Raw genomic sequence first — 20,379 nt, forward strand, 5'->3', positions numbered from 1 at the left:
TTACTACTAAAAGACAAGTTGTATAGTACAGTGGTTCTCAACCTTTTTTCAGTGATGTACCCCCTGTGAACTTTTTTTTTTAATTCAAGTACCCCCTAATCAGAGAAAAGCATTTTGGGTTGAAAAAAAAGAGATAAAGAAGTAAAATACAGCACTATGTCAATCAATCAATCAATCAATGTTTACTTATATAGCCCTAAATCACTAGTGTCTCAAAGGGCTGCACAAACCACCACGACATCCTTGGTAGGCCCACATAAGGGCAAGGAAAACTCACACCCAGTGGGACGTCGGTGACAATAATGACTATGAGAACCTTAGAGAGGAGGAAAGCAATGGATGTCGAGCGGGTCTAACATGATACTGTGAAAGTTCAATCCACAATGGATCCAACACAGTCGCAAGAGTCCAGTCCAAAGCGGGTCCAACTCAGCAGAGAGAGTCCCGTTCACAGCGGAGCCACCAGGAAACCATCCCAAGCGGAGGCGGATCAGCAGCGCAGAGATGTCCCCAGCCGATACACAGGCAAGCAGTACATGGCCACCGGATCGGACCGGACCCCCTCCACAGGGGAGAGTGGGACATAGAAGAAAAAGAAAAGAAACGGCAGATCAACTGGTCTAAAAAGGGAGTCTATTTAAAGGCGAGAGTATACAGATGAGTTTTAAGGTGAGACTTAAATGCTTCTACTGAGGTGGTATCTCGAACTGTTACCGGGAGGGCATTCCAGAGTACTGGAGCCCGAACGGAAAACGCTCTATAGCCCGCAGACTTTTTTTGGGCTTTGGGAATCACTAACAAGCCGGAGTCCTTTGAACGCAGATTTCTTGCCGGGACATATGGTACAATACAATCGGCAAGATAGGATGGAGCTAGACCGTGTAGTATTTTATACGTAAGTAGTAAAACCTTAAAGTCACATCTTAAGTGCACAGGAAGCCAGTGCAGGTGAGCCAGTACAGGCGTAATGTGATCAAACTTTCTTGTCATCAGTTTCTGATTTATTAAATTGTATAACAGTGCAGAATATTGCTCATTTGTAGTGGTCTTTCTTGAACTATTTGGAAAAAAAGATATAAAAATAACTCAAAACTTGTTGAAAAATAAACAAGTGATTCAATTTTAAATGCAGATTTCTCCACATAGAAGTAATCATCAACTTAAAGTGCCCTCTTTGGGGATTGTAATAGAGATCCATCTGGATTCATCAACTTACTTCTAAATCTTCACAAAAAATAGAAATCTTTAACATCAATATTTATGGAACATGTCCTCAAAAAATCTAGTTGTCAACACTGAATATTGCATTGTTGCATTTCTTTTCACACTTTATGAACTTACATTCATATTTTGTTGAAGTATTATTCAATAAATATTAGGGATGCACCGGTTAATCGGTAACCGAATATATTCGGCCGAATATGGCAAAAAAAGCCTCATTCGGCCTTCGGTGGAATGAGTTAAAAGCAAGGCCGAATAGTGGCGTGTGACACAAAGACGCAATTTTTTGACGCGGTGACGCAATCAACCAACGTGCAGTGTTAAATTTAAATTGTTTTATACATAGTTAGTTTCCTTCTTTTTATTCTGAAGCTGAAGTACTGTTATTGACAAATCTGTTCTGGCCTGGGATATGTTGTGTACCTGTATAAGTGTATGAGGTTACAAGCACACACTTAATTGAGATTTACTTGAGCCTTCTGTTTACATTATTAGCATATCTACTGTGGCTAAGCAGACTTTTGCCAAAAGGACAATAATTCATTTGTTGTGGGTTTATCCACTTTAATGCACTTTATTTTTTTTTTGGAATGCATGTTTTGTTTGAAGGCCTAATATAAAAGAAAAACTTTGTGCTTTTTTTGAAAAGCAAAGGCTACTGGAATATCAAAAAAATGTCAATATTCAATAAAAAAATACTTTGTTTGAAAAACATGTCTAAATATTTTTTCTAGGCTATTTATGCAATATAAAAAAAAATGTGAAAAACTGCATTCATTATTCGGTATTCGGCCTTCAGCCAAGCGTTTAAATTTTATTCGGCTTCGGCCACAAATTTTCATTTCGGTGCATCCCTAGTAAATATATTTATAAAGGATTTTTGAATTGTTGCTATTTTTAGAATGTTTTTAAAAAATCTCGCGTACCCCTTGGCATACCTTGAAGTACCCCCATTTGAGAACCACTGCTCTAGTATGTTCACTATTTTATTTAAGGACAAAATTGCAATAACAAACTTATGTTTAACGTATCCTAAGATTGTTTGTTAAAATAAAGCCAATAATTCATTTTTTTCTGGTCCCCTTTTATGTGGAAAAGTATCGGAAAGTATCTAAATACACTTTAAGCGCTTTACATAGTGAAAGCCAATATCTAAGTTACATTTAAACCAGTGTGGGTGGCACTGGGAGCAGGTGGGTAAAGTGTCTTGCCCAAGGACACAATGGCAGTAACCAGGATGGCACAAGCGGGAATCGAACCTGCAACCCTCAAGTTGCTGACACGGCCACTCTACCAACCGAGCTAGTTGGAAAAGAAAAATTATAAACAAGTTGTAGGGCATTAAACTTGTCAAAAAGTAGTTGTTGGTCTTGAAACATAATTATCAACAATTGTGGTACCCAAACCAGTCAAAAACATGCATTTCCAAACAATTGTGAGCCTTGAAACAGAAAAAAAATATTTCTAAATAATTGAAACTTTTATAACAGACGAAAAACATAATTTTACACAAACTGTGGGTATTGAACGATTTAAAAAAAAAAAAAGTTAAACAATTGTTGGTATTGAAACGTAATTATAAATAATTGTGAGTTTTGAACCAGTAAAAAATGGATTTCCAAACAATTGTAGGGTTTAAACAAAAAATACTTATAAGCAATTGTGGGTCTTCCATCCATCCATTTCCTACCGCTTATTCCCTTTGGGGTCGCTGGTGCCTATCTCAGCTACAATCGGGCGGAAGGCGGTGTACACCCTCATCACAGACAACATTCACACTCACTTGAGAAAAGCGCTATATAAATATAACTCACTTCACTTCACTTCACTTTGGTACCGGTACCAAAATATTGGTATCTGGACAACCCGAGTCAGAAGTGAACTTATTTGTATTTGGTCGCACTTTGGGGCTAAATGCTCCTCCTCCCTGTGGACGTGTGTGTTGCAGGAGAAGCAGAGGAGCAGACAGGTGTTCCACAGCCTTCTTTCAGCGACCACAATGTCCAGTACCAGTTCCGCACAGAAAATAGCAGCGGACAGGTAAGCATCTAAAAACCTAGATGGTTCATTTTGACCAAAAATATGTTGAAAGAGGGCGATAGGTATTAAAAACAAAAAAAATGGTTTGATGGTATCATCATTTGACAACATCTGGCCCCTTTTTAGGTGACGTATCGCGTAGTTCAGTTGGCGGACGACAGCGTTGACGCGTCAGCCGACGGCACCGGGGCCGTTAGCGTCGTCTCTACCGCCGCCTTTGCAGGAGCGCCACAAACTGTGACACAGGTGGGCGACGCAAACAAGTCAGTCAGTACTAAGCATCAATTACACTCAAAATTAGGGACAGCCGCAGAGTCAATAAGTGACAGAATAAATTTGCACATTTTTGCGGTTAGCGTAAAAAATAAGACACTATAAAAGCCTGCATTGTGCTGCTGCGCCAAGGAGCTAAAGTACCGTACTTTTCAGGGTATAAGTCGCACCTGCCAAAAATGCATACCGTATTTCCTTGAATTGCCGCCGGGTATATAGTATGCACCTGCCTAGAATTACTGCCGGGTCAAACTCGTTTCGCAAAATAATTAGCGCATGCTTAGCATTACCGCCGGGTCAAACTCGTTTCGCAAAATATTATTTTTATTAGCGCATGTCTAGAATTTCCGCCGGGTCAAACTCGTTTCGCAAAATATTATTTTTATTAGCGCATGTCTAGAATTTCCGCCGGGTCAAACTCGTTTCGCAAAATAATTAGCATATGCCTAAAATTTCCGCCGGGTCAAACTCGTCACGTCACGAGTGACACTTCACCTGTCATCATTTTCAAAATGGAGGAGGCAGATTTCAATCATTTGGAATCGCATAAAGGGAAGAAGATTAACAGCTATTCAGTAGGATTTAAGGTCCAAGCTATTGAATATGCTAAAAAGAACAGTAAGCAGCTATGTTTTATTAATATACCGTAGCTGCGTGTGTCAAATATGAGTCATTAAATGACTCCCGCCTCCTGGTGGTAGAGGGCGCTAGTGATCCTTCTTGCGACTACTCGGCTGCAGAAGAAGTGACAACAAGCAGCGATCGTTTACTTTTTCCTCTCACTTGCACTTTTAACATGGAAGATTACATATCTAAAATAAAACAGTTTTCTAAACTGGACTTTCAATGGAAGCAGGAGGTAAAAAAGGAAGATCTCCATCGAGACAGAGAGACTTTTAAAACTGAAGAAAGATAAGGAAGACTTCTATAAACAAGTTATCGATGCTTTTGATCAGAAGGAGCTGCGCATGGACTTCATTTATACGTAAAGGTAAGACCATAATAACGTTTTTTTTATTAAATGTGCTTTTCATGATGGTATCCTTACATCACACTCAAATTTGTAAGCGCAGGCCTAAATTTACCGCATGCCTTTGGTAAACGCCGGAGTGAGAAGAGGTTTTAAAATAATTAGCGCATGCTTGCCTTTACCGCATGCCTTTGGTAAACGCCGGAGTGAGAAGAGGTTTTAAATTAATTAGCGCCCCGGCGGCAGTTCAAGGAAATACGGTAAAAAAGAAGGAAAAAAACATATATAAGTTGCATTGGAGTATAAGTCACATTTTTTGGGGAAATGTATTTGATAAAAGCCAACACCAAGAATAGACATTTGAAAGGCAATTTAAAATAAATAAAGAATAGTGAAGAACAGGCTGAATAAGTGTAGGTTATATGAGGCATAAATAAGCAACTGCTATGTTAACCTAGCATATTATGGTAAGAGTCATTCAAATAACTATAACATATAGAACATGCTATACCTTTACCAAACTATCTCTCACTCCTAATTGCTAAATCTCAAGAAATCTTATACGTCTAGTCTCTTACGTGAATGACATAAATAATATTATTTGATATTTTACGGTAATGTGTTATTAATTTCACACGTAAGTCGCACCTGAGTATAAGTCGCACCCCCGGCCAAACTATAAAAAGAACTGCGACTTATAGTCTGAAAAATACGGTATGCAACATTACATTGATTAGTTATGAGTAGGGATAGGTGTCGTACTAGTACCAAACTGGTCTTTTAAAAAGTTGCTCAAACGGGACCCAATACGGTAAAAATGGAAAACGTGCACACTGTTGTGTAAAAAAAGGCTTCTTATATTGCTGAATGTTTACGTCGAAAACACTAGTAATTTAAATATTTTACTTATATAAACTGAACAATTACCGTATTTTCCGCACTATAAGGCGCACCGGATTATAAGGCGCACCTTTAACGAATGGCCTTTTTTAAAATGTGTTCATATATAAGGCGCACCACATTATAAGACACATAGAATAGACGCTCCAGTAGACGCTGGGGTTAGGTTATGAGTAGGGATATGTGTCGTCTGCATTAGAACAGATACTAGCATCAAACCGGTCTTTTAAAAACTTGCTTAAACGGGGCCCAAAACGGTAAAAATGGAAAACACGCACATTTCTGTGTGAAAAAAAAAAAAGGCTTTTTATATTGCTGAATGTTTACGTCGAGCACACTAGTAATTTTAATATTTTTCTTATACAAACATTACAATTACCGTAATTTCCGCACTATAAGGCGCACCGGATTATAAGGCGCACCTTCAACGAATGGCCTATTTTAAAATGTGTTCATATATAAGGCGCACCACATTATAAGACACATAGAATAGTCGCTCCAGTAGACGCTGGGGTTAGGTTATGAGTAGGGATCGGTGTCGTCTGCATTAGAACAGATACTAGCATCAAACTGGTCTTTTAAAAACTTGCTTAAACGGGGCCCAGAACGGTAAAAATGGAAAACATGCACATTTCTGTGTGAAAAAAAAAGAAAAAAAAAAAAGGCTTTTTATATTGCTGAATGTTTACGTCGAGCACACTAGTGATTTTAATATTTTTCTTATACAAACATTACAATTACCGCAATTTCCGCACTATAAGGCGCACCGGATTATAAGGCGCACCTTTAACGAATGGCCTTTTTTAAAATGTGTTCATATATAAGGCGCACCACATTATAAGACACATAGAATAGACGCTCCAGTAGACGCTGGGGTTAGGTTATGAGTAGGGATAGGTGTCGTCTGCATTAGAACAGATACTAGCATCAAACCGGTCTTTTAAAAACTTGCTTAAACGGGGCCCAGAACGGTAAAAATGGAAAACATGCACATTTCTGTGTGAAAAAAAAAGAAAAAAAAAAGGCTTTTTATATTGCTGAATGTTTACGTCGAGCACACTAGTAATTTTAATATTTTTCCTATACAAACATTACAATTACCGTAATTTCCGCACTATAAGGCGCACCGGACTATAAGGCGCACCTTCAACGAATGGCCTATTTTAAAATGTGTTCATATATAAGGCGCACCACATTATAAGACAAAGAATAAAAGCTACAGTAGACGCGGGGGTTAGGTTATGAGTAGGGATAGGTGTCGTCTACATTAGAACAGATACTAGCATCAAACTGGTCTTTTAAAAACTTGCTTAAACGGGGCCCAAAACAGTAAAAATGGAAAACGTGCACATTCCTGTGTAAAAAAAAAAAAAAAAGGCTTTTTATATTGCTGAATGTTTACGTCGAGCACACTAGTAATTTTAATATTTTTCTTATACAAACATTACAATTACCGTAATTTCCGCACTATAAGGCGCACCGGATTATAAGGCGCACCTTCAACGAATGGCCTATTTTAAAATGTGTTCATATATAAGGCGCACCACATTATAAGACACATAGAATAGACGCTCCAGTAGACGCTGGGGTTAGGTTATGAGTAGGGATCGGTGTCGTCTGCATTAGAACAGATACTAGCATCAAACTGGTCTTTTAAAAACTTGCTTAAACGGGGCCCAGAACGGTAAAAATGGAAAACATGCACATTTCTGTGTGAAAAAAAAAGGCTTTTTATAATGCTGAATGTTTACGTCGAGCACACTAGTAATTTTAATATTTTTCTTATACAAACATTACAATTACCGTAATTTCCGCACTATAAGGCGCACCGGATTATAAGGCGCACCTTCAACGAATGGCCTATTTTAAAATGTGTTCATATATAAGGCGCACCACATTATAAGACACATAGAATAGACGCTCCAGTAGACGCTGGGGTTAGGTTATGAGTAGGGATCGGTGTCGTCTGCATTAGAACAGATACTAGCATCAAACCGGTCTTTTAAAAACTTGCTTAAACGGGGCCCAGAACGGTAAAAATGGAAAACATGCACATTTCTGTGTGAAAAAAAAAAGGCTTTTTATATTGCGGAATGTTTACGTCGACCACACTAGTAATTTTAATATTTTTCTTATACAAACATTACAATTTCCGTAATTTCCGCACTATAAGGCGCACCGGATTATAAGGCGCACCTTCAACGAATGGCCTTTTTTAAAATGTGTTCATATATAAGGCGCACCACATTATAAGACACATAGAATAGACGCTCCAGTAGACGCTGGGGTTAGGTTATGAGTAGGGATCGGTGTTGTCTGCATTAGAACAGATACTAGCATCAAACTGGTCTTTTAAAAACTTGCTTAAACGGGGCCCAGAACGGTAAAAATGGAAAACGTGCACATTTTTGTGTAAAAAAAAAAAGGCTTTTTATATTGCTGAATGTTTACGTCGAGCACACTAGTAATTTTAATATTTTTCTTATATAAACCGAACAATTACCGTAATTTCCGCACTATAAGGCGCACCAGATTATAAGGCGCACCTTCAACGAATGGCCTTTTTAAAAATGTGTTCATATATAAGGCGCACCACATTATAAGACACATAGAATAGACGCTCCAGTAGACGCTGGGGTTAGGTTATGAGTAGGGATCGGTGTTGTCTGCATTAGAACAGATACTAGCATCAAACTGGTCTTTTAAAAACTTGCTTAAACGGGGCCCAGAACGGTAAAAATGGAAAACGTGCACATTTTTGTGTAAAAAACAAAAAACAAAACAAGGCTTTTTATATTGCTGAATGTTTACGTCGAGCACACTAGTAATTTTAATATTTTTCTTATACAAACATTACAATTACCGTAATTTCCGCACTATAAGGCGCACCGGATTATAAGGCGCACCTTCAACGAATGGCCTATTTTAAAATGTGTTCATATATAAGGCGCACCACATTATAAGACACATAGAATAGACGCTCCAGTAGACGCTGGGGTTAGGTTATGAGTAGGGATAGGTGTCGTCTACATTAGAACCGATACTAGCATCAAACCGGTCTTTTAAAAACTTGCTTAAACGGGGCCCAAAACAGTAAAAATGGAAAATGTGCACATTTTTGTGTAAAAAAAAAAAGGCTTTTTATATTGCTGAATGTTTACGTCGAGCACACTAGTAATTTTAATATTTTTCTTATACAAACATTACAATTACCGTAATTTCCGCACTATAAGGCGCACCGGATTATAAGGCGCACCTTCAACGAATGGCCTATTTTAAAATGTGTTCATATATAAGGCGCACCACATTATAAGACACATAGAATAGACGCTCCAGTAGACGCTGGGGTTAGGTTATGAGTAGGGATCGGTGTCGTCTGCATTAGAACAGATACTAGCATCAAACTGGTCTTTTAAAAACTTGCTTAAACGGGGCCCAGAACGGTAAAAATGGAAAACATGCACATTTCTGTGTGAAAAAAAAAGAAAAAAAAAAAAGGCTTTTTATATTGCTGAATGTTTACGTCGAGCACACTAGTAATTTTAATATTTTTCTTATACAAACATTACAATTACCGTAATTTCCGCACTATAAGGCGCACCGGATTATAAGGCGCACCTTCAACGAATGGCCTATTTTAAAATGTGTTCATATATAAGGCGCACCAGATTATAAGACAAAGAATAAAAGCTCCAGTAGACGCTGGGGTTAGGTTATGAGTAGGGATAGGTGTCGTCTGCATTAGAACAGATACTAGCATCAAACCGGTCTTTAAAAAACTTGCTTAAACGGGGCCCAAAACAGTAAAAATGGAAAATGTGCACATTTTTGTGTAAAAAAAAAAAAGGCTTTTTATATTGCTGAATGTTTACGTCAAGCACACTAGTAATTTTAATATTTTTCTTATACAAACATTACAATTACCGTAATTTCCGCACTATAAGGCGCACCGGATTATAAGGCGCACCTTCAACGAATGGCCTATTTTAAAATGTGTTCATATATAAGGCGCACCACATTATAAGACACATAGAATAGTCGCTCCAGTAGACGCTGGGGTTAGGTTATGAGTAGGGATCGGTGTCGTCTGCATTAGAACAGATACTAGCATCAAACCGGTCTTTTAAAAACTTGCTTAAACGGGGCCCAGAACGGTAAAAATGGAAAACATGCACATTTTTGTGTAAAAAAAAAAAGGCTTTTTATATTGCTGAATGTTTACGTCGAGCACACTAGTAATTTTAATATTTTTCTTATATAAACCGAACAATTACCGTAATTTCCGCACTATAAGGCGCACCGGATTATAAGGCGCACCTTCAACGAATGGCCTATTTTAAAATGTGTTCATATATAAGGCGCACCACATTATAAGACACATAGAATAGACGCTCCAGTAGACGCTGGGGTTAGGTTATCAGTAGGGATAGGTGTTGTCTGCATTAGAACAGATACTAGCATCAAACCGGTCTTTTAAAAACTTGCTTAAACGGGGCCCAGAACGGTAAAAATGGAAAACATGCACATTTCTGTGTGAAAAAAAAAGAAAAGAAAAAAAGGCTTTTTATATTGCTGAATGTTTACGTCGAGCACACTAGTAATTTTAATATTTTTCTTATACAAACATTACAATTACCGTAATTTCCGCACTATAAGGCGCACCGGATTATAAGGCGCACCTTCAACGAATGGCCTATTTTAAAATGTGTTCATATATAAGGCGCACCACATTATAAGACACATAGAATAGACGCTCCAGTAGACGCTGGGGTTAGGTTATGAGTAGGGATCGGTGTCGTCTGCATTAGAACAGATACTAGCATCAAACCGGTCTTTTAAAAACTTGCTTAAACGGGGCCCAGAACGGTAAAAATGGAAAACATGCACATTTCTGTGTGAAAAAAAAAGAAAAGAAAAAAAGGCTTTTTATATTGCTGAATGTTTACGTCGAGCACACTAGTAATTTTAATATTTTTCTTATACAAACATTACAATTACCGTAATTTCCGCACTATAAGGCGCACCGGATTATAAGGCGCACCTTCAACGAATGGCCTATTTTAAAATGTGTTCATATATAAGGCGCACCACATTATAAGACACATAGAATAGACGCTCCAGTAGACGCTGGGGTTAGGTTATGAGTAGGGAGCGGTGTCGTCTGCATTAGAACCGATACTAGCATCAAACTGGTCTTTTAAAAACTTGCTTAAACGGGGCCCAGAACGGTAAAAATGGAAAACATGCACATTTTTGTGTAAAAAAAAAAAAAAAAAAAAGGCTTTTTATTTTGCTGAATGTTTACGTGGAGCACACTAGTAATTTAACAATTTGTTGTAGTTATTTTTGAAAGAAGTACTGCGTTCACAGGGGTCAAACTCATTTAATGTGGCCTGTGAATGCCTAGAAATAATAATACATTTCAGCCTTTCTTGCTAAATGTTTTTCAAATTCAACCCCAAAAAATTGTACTGCGTGAAGCTGCAGTTCGAGATCATGCGAAAAATGTGACTTCAATTGAAAGACATTTAGCAAGAAAGGCTGGAGTGTGTTATTATTATTTCCAGGCATTCACAGGCCACATTAAATGAGTTTGACCCCTGTGAAGGAAGTACTTCTTTCAAAAATAACTACAACAAATTGTTGATTATTGCAGCAATAAAAAAGACAGAGAACATGCGGAAAATGCGACTTGCTAAAGTTGTAATGTTTGATGCCCATAATTCCGGGTGTTTTTGAATGCAACTTGCTGCCGTAGCTGTCAATGGTGTATGATGAGCCGCTAACAGTCTTCTGTAGGCCGCTTTTGTTGTGTTTGGGTCGGCAATAAAGTGTAAAAAAAAATATTTTTTGGATAAAACCACCTGCTGCCGAGTGTGCATTCATTCCGTATTTTTGTCCGGTCTGGTTATAATCGTTTAACTCGTCACCGACGCCATAAAGGGCCAAAATATTAGAGACAACCCTCAATATGATGCAGAGCAATTCTATACAACATTGTGTCCACTGGCCGAATACAACTGGCTAATGTTGTGTTTTTATCCGTTACCATCATCCAGGCTGTAATTCAGAACCCTTTCAGCAACGGCGGAAGTCCTGTGGGTGAGACGGTCGGAGGGGAGACGCGCTTCGCCTACTTCCCCGCCGCCGCTGTCAGCGACGGAACATCCACGGCGGTGTCGGTGCAGACCAGCGCTGACCCCAGCATCACACAGGGGGGAGGTAGGTCCACACACTTTTGTCTTGTCACATGGCCGGCAAGTCCTGACTCCACAGTAAGATGAGGTCAATCCCATCCATACGCCTGGGCTGATATTCCAAAAGTCAATTAACCGACAAAAAAATCATATGAAGTCGGTAAGTTTTCCAGCGTCGATAAATCATCACGTGCATACTTTGAGAGCAATCACGCTTTTTGATGTTTTCAGCAGCGACGCGCATTAGTGCCTTATCAATCAATGTTTCCTTGTATAGCCCTGAAACACCAGTGTCTCAAAGGGCTGCACAAGCCACAACTACATCCCAGGCTCAGATCCCACATCAGGGCAAGGAAAAACTCAACCCAATGGGATGACAATGAGAAACCTTGGAGGGGACTGCACATGTGGAGACCCCCATCCCTCTAGGCGACCGGTGCAATGGTTGTCAAGTGGGTTTATTGTGAGAGTCCAGTCCATAGTGGATCTAACATAATAGTGAGAGTCCAGTCCATAGTGGATCTAACATAATAGTGAGAGTCCAGTCCATAGTGGATCTAACATAATAGTGAGAGTCCAGTCCAAAGTGGATCTAACATAATAGTGAGAGTCCAGTCCATAGTGGATCTAACATAATAGTGTGAGAGTCCAGTCCATAGTGGATCTAACATAATAGTGTGAGAGTTCAGTCCATAGTGGATCTAACATAATAGTGAGAGAGTCCAGTCCATAGTGGATCTAACATAATAGTGAGAGTCCAGTCCATAGTGGATCCAACATAATAGTGTGAGAGTCCAGTCCATAGTGCATCTAACATAATAGTGAGAGTCCAGTCCATAGTGGATCTAACATAATATCAATCAATCAATCAATGTTTACTTATATAGCCCTAAATCACTAGTGTCTCAAAGGGCTGCACAAACCACCACGACATCCTCGGTAGGCCCACATAAGGGCAAGGAAAACTCACACCCAGTGGGACATCGGTGACAATGATGATTATGAGAACCTTAGAGAGGAGGAAAGCAATGGATGTCGAGCGGGTCTAACATGATACTGTGAAAGTTCAATCCACAATGGATACAACACAGTCGCAAAATAATGAGAGTCCAGTCCATAGTGGATCTAACATAATAGTGAGAGTCCAGTCCATTGTGGATCTAACATAATAGTGAGAGTCCAGTCCATAGTGGATCTAACATAATAGTGAGAGTCCAGTCCATAGTGGATCTAACATAATAGTGTGAGTCCAGTCCATAGTGGATCTAACATAATAGTGAGAGTCCAGTCCATAGTGGATCTAACATAATAGTGTGAGAGTCCAATCCATAGTGGATCTAACATAATAGTGAGAGTCCAGTCCATAGTGGATCTAACATAATAGTGAGAGTCCGGTCCATAGTGGATCTAACATAATAGTGAGAGTCCAGTCCATAGTGGATCTAACATAATAGTGGGAGAGTCCAGTCCATAGTGGATCTAACATAATAGTGAGAGTCCAGTCCATAGTGGATCTAACATAATAGTGAGAGTCCGGTCCACAGTGGATCTAACATAATAGTGTGAGAGTCCAGTCCATAGTGGATCTAACATAATAGTGAGAGTCCAGTCCATAGTGGATCTAACATAATAGTGAGAGTCCAGTCCATAGTGGATCTAACATAATAGTGTGAGAGTCCAGTCCATAGTGGATCTAACATAATAGCGTGAGAGTCCAGTCCACAGTGGATATAACATAATAGTGAGAGTCCAGTCCATAGTGGATCTAACATAATAGTGAGAGTCCAGTCCATAGTGGATCTAACATAATAGTGAGAGTCCAGTCCATAGTGGATCTAACATAATAGTGAGAGTCCAGTCCATAGTGGATCTAACATAATGGTGTGAGAGTCCAGTCCACAGTGGATCTAACATAATAGTGAGAGTCCGGTCCATAGTGGATCTAACATAATAGTGAGAGTCCAGTCCATAGTGGATCTAACATAATAGTGAGAGTCCAGTCCATAGTGGATCTAACATAATAGTGTGAGTCCAGTCCATAGTGGATCTAACATAATAGTGAGAGTCCAGTCCATAGTGGATCTAACATAATAGTGTGAGAGTCCAGTCCATAGTGGATCTAACATAATAGTGAGAGTCCAGTCCATAGTGGATCTAACATAATAGTGAGAGTCCGGTCCATAGTGGATCTAACATAATAGTGAGAGTCCAGTCCATAGTGGATCTAACATAATAGTGGGAGAGTCCAGTCCATAGTGGATCTAACATAATAGTGAGAGTCCAGTCCATAGTGGATCTAACATAATAGTGAGAGTCCGGTCCACAGTGGATCTAACATAATAGTGTGAGAGTCCAGTCCATAGTGGATCTAACATAATAGTGAGAGTCCAGTCCATAGTGGATCTAACATAATAGTGAGAGTCCAGTCCATAGTGGATCTAACATAATAGTGTGAGAGTCCAGTCCATAGTGGATCTAACATAATAGCGTGAGAGTCCAGTCCACAGTGGATATAACATAATAGTGAGAGTCCAGTCCATAGTGGATCTAACATAATAGTGAGAGTCCAGTCCATAGTGGATCTAACATAATAGTGAGAGTCCAGTCCATAGTGGATCTAACATAATGGTGTGAGAGTCCAGTCCACAGTGGATCTAACATAATAGTGAGAGTCCGGTCCATAGTGGATCTAACATAATAGTGAGAGTCCAGTCCATAGTGGATCTAACATAATAGTGAGAGTCCAGTCCATAGTGGATCTAACATAATAGTGAGAGTCCAGTCCATAGTGGGTCTAACATAATAGTGAGAGTCCAGTCCATAGTGGATCTAACATAATAGTGAGAGTCCAGTCCATAGTGGATCTAACATAATAGTGTGAGAGTCCAGTCCATAGTGGATCTAACATAATAGTGAGAGTCCAGTCCATAGTGGATCTAACATAATAGTGAGAGTCCAGTCCATAGTGGATCTAACATAATAGTGTGAGAGTCCAGTCCATAGTGGATCTAACATAATAGTGTGAGAGTCCAGTCCATAGTGGATCTAACATAATAGTGAGAGTCCGGTCCATAGTGGATCTAACATAATAGTGAGAGTCCAGTCCATAGTGGATCTAACATAATAGTGTGAGAGTCCAGTCCATAGTGGATCTAACATAATAGTGTGAGAGTCCAGTCCATAGTGGATCTAACATAATAGTGAGAGTCCGGTCCATAGTGGATCTAACATAATAGTGAGAGTCCAGTCCATAGTGGATCTAACATAATAGTGAGAGTCCAGTCCATAGTGGATCTAACATAATAGTGAGAGTCCAGTCCATAGTGGATCTAACATAATAGTGTGAGTCCAGTCCATAGTGGATCTAACATAATAGTGAGAGTCCGGTCCATAGTGGATCTAACATAATAGTGTGAGAGTCCAGTCTATAGTGGATCTAACATAATAGTGTGAGTCCGGTCCATAGTGGATCTAACATAATAGTGAGAGTCCAGTCCATAGTGGATCTAACATAATAGTGTGAGTCCGGTCCATAGTGGATCTAACATAATAGTGAGAGTCCAGTCCATAGTGGATCTAACATAATAGTGTGAGAGTCCAGTCCATAGTGGATCTAACATAATAGTGTGAGAGTCCAGTCCATAGTGGATCTAACATACTAGTGTGAGAGTCCAGTCTATAGTGGATCTAACATAATAGTGAGAGTCCAGTCCATAGTGGATCTAACATAATAGTGAGAGTCCAGTCCATAGTGGATCTAACATAATAGTGAGAGTCCAGTCCATAGTGGATCTAACATAATAGTGAGAGTCCAGTCCATAGTGGATCTAACATAATAGTGAGAGTCCAGTCCATAGTGGATCCAACATAATAGTGAGAGTCCAGTCCACAGTGGATCTAACATAATAGTGTGAGAGTTCAGTCCATAGTGGATCTAACATAATACTGTGAGAGTCCAGTCCATAGTGGATCTAACATAATAGTGAGAGTCCAGTCCATAGTGGATCTAACATAATAGTGAGAGTCTAGTCCATAGTGGATCTAACATAATAGTGAGAGTCCAGTCCATAGTGGGTCTAATATAATAGTGAGAGTCCAGTCCATAGTGGATTTAACATAATAGTGAGAGTCCAGTCCATAGTGGATCTAACATAATAGTGTGAGAGTCCAGTCCATAGTGGATCTAACATAATAGTGAGAGTCCAGTCCACAGTGGATCTAACATAATAGTGTGAGAGTTCAGTCCATAGTGGATCTAACATAATAGTGTGAGAGTCCAGTCCATAGTGGATCTAACATAATAGTGAGAGTCCAGTCCATAGTGGATCTAACATAATAGTGAGAGTCCAGTCCATAGTGGGTCTAATATAATAGTGAGAGTCCAGTCCATAGTGGATTTAACATAATAGTGAGAGTCCAGTCCATAGTGGATCTAACATAATAGTGAGAGTCCAGTCCATAGTGGATCTAACATAATAGTGAGAGTCCAGTCCATAGTGGATCTAACATAATAGTGAGAGTCCGGTCCATAGTGGATCTAACATAATAGTGAGAGTCCAGTCCATAGTGGATCCAACATAATAGTGAGAGTCCAGTCCATAGTGGATCTAACATAATAGTGAGAGTCCAGTCCATAGTGGATCTAACATAATAGTGTGAGAGTTCAGTCCATAGTGGATCTAACATAATAGTGTGAGAGTCCAGTCCATAGTGGATCTAACATAATAGTGAGAGTCCAGTCCATAGTGGATCTAACATAATAGTGAGAGTCTAGTCCATAGTGGATCCAACATAATAGTGTGAGAGTCCAGTCCATAGTGGATCTAACATAATAGTGAGAGTCCAGTCCATAGTGGGTCTAATATAATAGTGAGAGTCCAGTCCATAGTGGATTTAACATAATAGTGAGAGTCCAGTCTATAGTGGATCTAACATAATAGTGTGAGAGTCCAGTCCATAGTGGATCTAACATAATAGTGTGAGAGTCCAGTCCATAGTGGATCTAACATAATAGTGTGAGAGTCCAGTCCATAGTGGATCTAACATACTAGTGTGAGAGTCCAGTCTATAGTGGATCTAACATAATAGTGAGAGTCCAGTCCATAGTGGATCTAACATAATAGTGAGAGTCCAGTCCATAGTGGATCTAACATAATAGTGATAGTCCAGTCCATAGTGGATCTAACATAATAGTGAGAGTCCAGTCCATAGTGGATCTAACAAAATAGTGAGAGTCCAGTCCATAGTGGATCTAACATAATAGTGAGAGTCCAGTCCACAGTGGATCTAACATAATAGTGTGAGAGTTCAGTCCATAGTGGATCTAACATAATAGTGAGAGTCCAGTCCACAGTGGATCTAACATAATAGTGTGAGAGTCCAGTCCATAGTGGATCTAACATAATAGTGAGAGTCCAGTCCATAGTGGATCTAACATAATAGTGAGAGTCTAGTCCATAGTGGATCTAACATAATAGTGAGAGTCCAGTCCATAGTGGGTCTAATATAATAGTGAGAGTCCAGTCCATAGTGGATTTAACATAATAGTGAGAGTCCAGTCCATAGTGGATCTAACATAATAGTGTGAGAGTCCAGTCCATAGTGGATCTAACATAATAGTGAGAGTCCAGTCCACAGTGGATCTAACATAATAGTATGAGAGTTCAGTCCATAGTGGATCTAACATAATAGTGTGAGAGTCCAGTCCATAGTGGATCTAACATAATAGTGAGAGTCCAGTCCATAGTGGATCTAACATAATAGTGTGAGAGTCCAGTCCATAGTGGATCTAACATAATAGTGAGAGTCCAGTCCACAGTGGATCTAACATAATAGTATGAGAGTTCAGTCCATAGTGGATCTAACATAATAGTATGAGAGTTCAGTCCATAGTGGATCTAACATAATAGTGAGAGTCCAGTCCATAGTGGATCTAACATAATAGTGAGAGTCTAGTCCATAGTGGATCTAACATAATAGTGAGAGTCCAGTCCATAGTGGGTCTAATATAATAGTGAGAGTCCAGTCCATAGTGGATTTAACATAATAGTGAGAGTCCAGTCCATAGTGGATCTAACATAATAGTGTGAGAGTCCAGTCCATAGTGGATCTAACATAATAGTGAGAGTCCAGTCCATAGTGGATCTAACATAATAGTGAGAGTCCGGTCCATAGTGGATCTAACATAATAGTGAGAGTCCAGTCCATAGTGGATCCAACATAATAGTGAGAGTCCAGTCCATAGTGGATCTAACATAATAGTGAGAGTCCGGTCCATAGTGGATCCAACATAATAGTGAGAGTCCGGTCCATAGTGGATCCAACATAATAGTGAGAGTCCAGTCCATAGTGGATCCAACATAATAGTGAGAGTCCAGTCCATAGTGGATCTAACATAATAGTGAGAGTCCGGTCCATAGTGGATCTAACATAATAGTGAGAGTCCGGTCCATAGTGGATCTAACATAATAGTGAGAGTCCAGTCCATAGTGGATCTAACATAATAGTGAGAGGGTCCAGTCCACAGTGGATCTAACATAATAGTGAGAGGGTCCAGTCCACAGTGGATCTAACATAATAGTGAGAGGGTCCAGTCCACAGTGGATCTAACATAATAGTGAGAGTCCAGTCCATAGTGGATCTAACATAATAGTGAGAGTCCAGTCCATAGTGGATCTAACAAAATGGTGTGAGAGTCCAGTCCATAGTGGATCCAACATAATGGTGTGAGAGTCCAGTCCATAGTGGATCTAACATAATAGTGAGAGGTATTGCGTTCCGGAAATGCACGTCCTTTCTGATTTCAATGCTTAAAAAGACACAAAAAGTGCATTAACGCCAACACTGGAAGCCATTTTAACTTACTAGGGGTGGAGAAACATGCTTTTTTTGTGAACAACCTGTCCTCAGGTCACATCTTTCATCTTTCAAGCACACCTGTGCAGTGAAAACCAGTTCAGGTGACCACCTCTTGAAGCTCATGCAGAGAATGCCAAGTGTGTGGGACAAAGTAATCAGAGCAAAGAGTGGCTATTTTGAAGACACTAGAATATAAAACATGATTTCAGTTATTTCACCTTTTTTTTGTGAAGTACATGTGTTCATAGTTTTGATGTGACAAATATATGAGAAGGTGTGTCCAAACTTTTGGCCTGTACTGTACATGCATTATGTATTATCGTTACATCAATGGTTAATTTGGTGTCATAAAAATATGGACAATAATATCGTTTATCTGCATTAATTTGTCGGTCATAATATCGTCAATCAAAATGTGTTATCGGCCCAGGCCTACCTGTCAATGGCCTCCAATAGCATGTTGATAATATAATTTACATCATAGGCAGGGTTCATCTGTTCCTTTCATAGCTTCATAAACATTTTTAGGGCAGTACAGTAAATCACATTTTTGTCTTGATCAAACAATAATAATAATAATAATAATAATAATGGATTAGATTTATATCACACTTTTCTATTGTTATATACTCAAAGCGCTCACAGAGAAGTTAGAAGCCATCATTCATTCACACGATGGTGGTGGTAAGCTACATCAGTAGCCACAGCTGCCCTGGGGTAGACTGATGGAAGCGTGGCTGCCAGTTTGCACCTCCGACCACCACCAATCATTCATTCATCATTCATTCACCAGTGTGAGCGGCACCGGGGGAGAAGGGTGAAGTGTCCTGCCCAAGGACACAATGGCAGCGATTTTAGATGTCAATAGGTGGGAAGCGAACCTGCAACCCTCCGTTTTCTGGCACGGCTGCTCTACCCACTACGCCAGGGGTCGGGAACCTTTTTGCCTGAGAGAGCCAAGAATCCAAATATTTTTAAAATGTATTTCCGTAAGAGCCATATAATATTTTTTTCAACACTGAACACAACTAAACGCGTGCATTTTTAAGTAAGACCAACATTTGTAAAGTATAACAGGTCTCCTATTTTTTGTAATAACATTGTTATTCTGAAGCTAACTGTGGAGGGGGCGTGGCCTGCGGGCCTGCAGTGAAACGGGGTGTGCCAGGACCGTAGATGGCCCACCTGGGCCTTGTTATCCAATCACCTGTCGCTCTGTTATAAGCAGCAGCCAGGAAGAGAGACGGGGTTGGGGTTGGAGCCAGGGCGCGAACGAGAAGGAAAGAGAAAAAGACAATTGCTGGAAAGCAACTAAGAGTCTTATTTAAAAATAAAACATTATTTAAACCCTGAAACTGGCTCTCATGTCGGTGCTTGGTGGTCTGAAGAACCCGCAGGATTGCAAGCCCCACATTAACCAATAATAAATAAATAACGTCTTACCATTATGCAACTTCTTCAACAGGTGCAGTAGAAAATGAATGGATGGATTAAAAATGAATGTTTTATACTTTGAACGTTATTTTTAACACTGTGATTACAAGTGGAATTATTCATTACTTATCGCGTTAAGTAATGTCAGCTCAGATTTATCTGAGAGCCAGATGCAGTCATCAAAAGAGCCACATCTGGCTCTAGAGCCATAGGTTCCCTACCCCTGCACTACGCCATGCCGCCCCTAAAACAAGGTTGATCGTTGCATATATTAACATTAAAAAATCGGCCTCAGTGCATACCACTTCGAGCACTTTTATTGCCTGCGGTGGCAGATAAGCAGGAGCAGCTGCTCATTTCTTTGTGTTTGGAGACAAAGTATGGTGTCAATACAGGGACATAAATAATTGCGCAAAAAAACAAAAAAAACACCCCCTGCGCGTGTGGCCTCTGTATGTGCACACACGGACTCATTTTACACCGGCG

The 20,379-nt window shown here is 39.6% G+C and overlaps 1 protein-coding gene across 4 annotated transcripts in view; it reads left to right on the plus strand.

Moving 5' to 3' along the window:
- usf2 (upstream transcription factor 2, c-fos interacting) overlaps positions 1-20,379 on the plus strand; it is a 47,734-nt gene that overhangs the window by 8,312 nt on the left and 19,043 nt on the right. For 2 of the 4 annotated variants that reach the window (XM_061882744.1, XM_061882743.1), the window contains exons 3-5: positions 3,170-3,261; positions 3,388-3,507; positions 11,464-11,626. In XM_061882744.1, the coding sequence (XP_061738728.1) occupies positions 3,170-3,261; positions 3,388-3,507; positions 11,464-11,626 (375 nt within the window). The remainder of the gene's footprint in view (positions 1-3,169; positions 3,262-3,387; positions 3,508-11,463; positions 11,627-20,379) is intronic. The other 2 variants (XM_061882746.1, XM_061882745.1) reach the window with 1 other exon arrangement.

The sequence above is a fragment of the Nerophis ophidion genome, linkage group LG21, assembly GCF_033978795.1.
Source record: "Nerophis ophidion isolate RoL-2023_Sa linkage group LG21, RoL_Noph_v1.0, whole genome shotgun sequence".
Lineage (NCBI taxonomy): Eukaryota > Metazoa > Chordata > Actinopteri > Syngnathiformes > Syngnathidae > Nerophis > Nerophis ophidion.